This window comes from Bactrocera latifrons, unplaced genomic scaffold (assembly GCF_001853355.1).
Source record: "Bactrocera latifrons isolate USDA-ARS-PBARC rearing strain unplaced genomic scaffold, ASM185335v1 scaffold_296, whole genome shotgun sequence".
Lineage (NCBI taxonomy): Eukaryota > Metazoa > Arthropoda > Insecta > Diptera > Tephritidae > Bactrocera > Bactrocera latifrons.
The window spans coordinates 31947-36381 of NW_017536585.1; the positions used below are offsets into that span (position 1 = coordinate 31947).

General features: G+C 37.8%; 2 protein-coding genes across 2 annotated transcripts in view; one reads left to right on the top strand and one right to left on the bottom strand.

The window, feature by feature from the left end:
* LOC108970286 overlaps window positions 1–4435 on the top strand; it is a 64834-nt gene that overhangs the window by 24300 nt on the left and 36099 nt on the right. The gene's annotated exons all lie outside the window — the stretch shown is intronic.
* LOC108970293 (vacuolar protein sorting-associated protein 13D) overlaps window positions 633–4435 on the bottom strand; it is a 36925-nt gene continuing 33122 nt past the window's right edge. Inside the window, exons 18-19 of the mRNA XM_018935597.1 lie at window positions 964–2082; window positions 633–845 (exon numbers count right to left, since the gene is read on the bottom strand). Coding sequence (XP_018791142.1) covers window positions 789–845; window positions 964–2082 — 1176 coding nt within the window. The 3' untranslated portion in view covers window positions 633–788. The remainder of the gene's footprint in view (window positions 846–963; window positions 2083–4435) is intronic.

Here is a 4435-nt window from a genome sequence, read left to right on the forward strand (position 1 = left end):
ACTCGTCCTGCTATATGGTGCAGAGGCTTGGACGATGACAACAACTGATGAGTTGAAGTTGCGAGTTTTCGAGAGAAAAGTTCTGCGAAAGATTTATGGTCCTTTGCGCGTAAGCCACGGCGAGTATCGCATTCGATGGAATGATGAGCTATAGGAGATATATGGCGACATTGACATAGTTCAGCGAATTAAAAGACAGCGGCTACGCTGGCTAGGTCATGTTGTCCGAATGGACGAAAACACTCCAGCTCTGAAAGTATTCGGCGCTGTACCCGCCGGGGGAAGCAGAGGAAGACCTCCACTCCGTTGGAAGGACCAGGTAGAGAAGGACCTGGCTACGATTGGAATATCCAATTGGCGCCACGTAGCGAAATGCAAAAACGACTGGCGCGCTATTGTTAACTCGGCTATAATCGCGTAAGCGGTGWCTACGCCAATTAAGAAGAAGAAGAACACAAGTTGCTTCACAAATATGCTATATCTCATTAACTAATAGTTATAATCCAACTAATAGAAATCATGTAGATGCTGGTAGTAGTATTATCTATGTATCAGCGACAGTGAAGCGTGGACGGGTCCTATAGTTTGCCATAAAAAATTGTAGCTTTAAGGTTAATTTTTTTTTTGGAGTTGAATTTATTTTATAATGCCCACTAAACTTAAATACTTTTTCGTTAATATAAATTACATCATACATACATATATACATACATTAAATTAAATATCAGTATCAACACTTAAATCTACCAAACCCTTTATGTACTAAATATAAGCACTAGCAACCGCTGTTATTCACTGGGCACAGATTGTTCGCGCTCATCAAACACACTTTTAGCATAGTTAATCTGAAAAATGAAAGAAAAATCGATGATTCAAAATAATTCAGGGATGCTTTTATCCAAAGCATTTAAAATACAATTGGAACTCTCAAAAGAGGTTTATTCATTGCATGGTGGAACTTACACAGCGTGCTGCACGCTCCGCCTCTTCCTCTGTTTGACATTTAACACGAGGTCGTGTGATTTTCGGCAGATTGGTGGATATCTCTATATAAAAGCTAGGGGCATGTTTGCTACCACCCGGCGGCCCTGCGTTCACTACATTTGTAGTCAGCGGATGACAGGAGAGCACTTCGCTCAGGTGACACTCAAACATAATCGTTGGATCTTCATCGCAACGTGAAAATATGCGTATGAATTCAGTGGTGACTAATAGGCGTAGTTTAGCGTCTTTATCATTGCACAAATTAGGTTCATAAGACATGAGTTTCTCTGCGAAGTTTCTACGATTTATAATATACAAATATTGTTGGCCCTTCGCCTGTCGATACGAGTAGGCTGGTAGAAGACCACCCGGTGCACCAGTGACACAGCGTGGCAAACGTTTACGATCGGGCAGCATCCGTCCCGATGTTTTGCTCGTCTCACGTACAGCGCTCGCTGTTTCTGATGCTAAATCGAGCACACCAATTATTGGTTTCGTTACGGTGCCGACCAGTCCTCTACCGAGGCCACTCAGCAAGCCAGGAAAACCGTCCGATTGCACGCCAGTATATGTATGCCGCACAATACTTGTCACGCCACCAAGCAAACCGAAGCCGAGTCCTTTTAATCCCGCCGCCAGATGATTACCAGAGGTATTCGACTGTATCTCCAGTATTCGTTGACGTGTTTCATTGTCGTGTTCATCGAGCACAACGCGACCCAAACTATCCGATAATGTTTCCGTTAATTTAGCTGTTGAATTGGAAATTCCATGTGTCACATTCTTTACCAGACTCTTTACAGAACCCTCAAATATTAGGCCAGACACACCTTCGGAAAGATCGTTGGCAAAACCAAGCGGATTCCCAAGAAAGTCGACACTACCTAATATCGAAGCCGCATGCCGCTTTATCTGGCTGACAAAGTGGCTCTTAATTGCTTTAAGATATACCTCTAATGGCTCAAAATGATGCTTATCAGAGAACTTGTCGAATTCTATAAGTGCATCCTCGAATTTGACCAAAGTCAAGCCAAGCGATTTCTTTGTTTCGAATAGTTCTGGCGTCAATTTGGATGCCGTAAATACAGAGACACGTACCTGTAAAATAGAAATAAATGCAATATAGCTACAGTGGACGCTCGGAAATTAGAACCAAATTGTTTTTGGGGTAGTTATATATTTCGGTTTTTTCAACGTAAATAATAAAACTAAGAGTTTAGCCACTTCCAAAAACTATATAAAAACATTTTTTTTCTTATTTTATTTAAAAACATAACAATTCAGTCCATTACATAACAATTACAAAAAAAAATAAAACTTAAAATTTCAGAAATTAATTAAAAATTCAGGATAAGGGCTCAGTTCAAAATCAATTCTTGTTTGACATAAAGTCAGTAATATTTGTTGGTTTTTTTTGGTTTCTTTAAATCCGATATAACAGATATTACGTTACGGAGGGTCAAAAGATTGGCCATGTGCTTACTGGAAGACAATTCACTCTTGTTGCACCAATTTATTAAAGTGTTAACGCTTTCAATAGCTATAGCAGTTGAAATAACTGGTGTGTCCTCAACAACATCGTCTTCACTGCTATTAGAAAACTCATCATCGCTACTTAGGTCATAACCAGTTCCGTCTCCAAACTCATCTTTATTCTCGATGTCAGTCACATGAAACTGTTTGGATCAATTTCTGCTAAAAGAGTTTGATTTAATTGGAGAGCTTCATTGCAGTTCTCATTTTTGTTAAGCAACTGTGCTAGTGGCACATCATTATCGCTGTCGTATTGGTCAGAGTCCTAATTTAACAACTTTGACCAAGAATTCCTCATCACTATTGGCGTTATCTCATCCCAAGCTTGTTTCGGAAATATTATTGTCTTTCGGATGGAATGGGATTTCAACAGACTATTCAGTGCACCACCTTCAGCTATTATTTCAGCAAGTAACTTACTTCTGCAAACAAGTTTTTTTAACTTTATTTTGATGCATTGGTTGCACAGCTGCCGTCACATTTGGCGGCAAGAAATATGCAACTATGTTGCCATCTTTGCTTTGAAGATGTTCGATTGGCAGCAGGTACCAATAAGCAAAAGAGCCTTCGGAGGCAAATTATTTTTTTGAGAAAACTGGATGGAATATTTTAAAATTAAAGAAATTAAAAGCAAAATTATTTCCTCTTACTTCATTAATAAATATCTTGTGAAAGCAATCATGAAAGATCCGAGACGTCATCCAAGCATTTTTGGAAAAGTTGTTATGAAGTGAATTATTAAAACCTTTTGAAGCTCCTGAGATTTTTGGCTTTTCCAATAACTAAGGGCACTAATTTGTGAGAGCCATCAGCATTTGAACCATGTAAAATTGAATTCGTTTCTTTTTTTCCGGTTTCGTCCACATTATATAATTGCGACTCTATTAACCGCATCTTAGTGAATTTAGCATGAAATCTGTGAATAAATGGAGTGATCGAGGCAATATCACTTGAAAGAATCTCGCCACCAATTTTTAAAAAACGAATGACGTGTTGCTTTTTAAATTTAGTAAACCATCCATCGTTTGCTCGGAATGCATATTTATTTTTATCGAGGTATTCTTCACCAAAAATTTGTTTAGCTTTTTCCTTTAATATTGTTGCTGTCAATGTACACTTCCTTTCGCGTTGTTTTAAAAACCACTCATAAAGACGACTTTCCATTTTCGGATATTCGGCACTATGCACAGTTTTATTTGGTGCTTCCTGATAAGTGTTGGAAACTGCATTTAATATAGATGATCTATTTGACTTCATATAGTTGATGACAGATTTGGTCACATTGAAATATAGCGCTATACGATTCCCTTGAACTGATTTGTCCATCTTTTCCAATATCTTTACTTTGGTTTCCAAAGATAAAGTGTTTTTTTACGTTTATTTGACATTTTTAGTAAGTTATTTTTAGTTTTCGGTAGAGTCTATCAAAATATGTCCACGAGTATCAAATTTCACATACGAATGACAAAAACACCAAAAATATGGCAAAACAAAAACTAAAATATAACTTGGGAATTCCCTTTCTATTTCACCATTGTTCAGTAAACCTTCAAGTTCTAATTTCAGAGCGTAAAATGCATTAAAAACTCTGGTTCTAATTTCTGAGAGTTCTAATTTGTGACGGTCTACTGTATTTCTAAAAAAAAAATAATTTAATTGTTTTTAATTTCTCTTCTGGGATTTTTACGTTTACTTAGAAGTTTTTTTTTTTTCCTCTAATGAAAAGACTTTCGATTTCGGTGATTTATTGCTCGTAACTGGAGGATGGAGTCATGTGTAGAAGTTCACGCAAGTGAGGAAAGTTTTCTGATCGCCATTCACGTGGGAGTGGCCAGAAACGATTCTTTTACATATGACTCAAGCAGCTCACGACTTCCGGTCTTTGACCAAGTATCCTCTGGGTAGCCTAAGAACATCC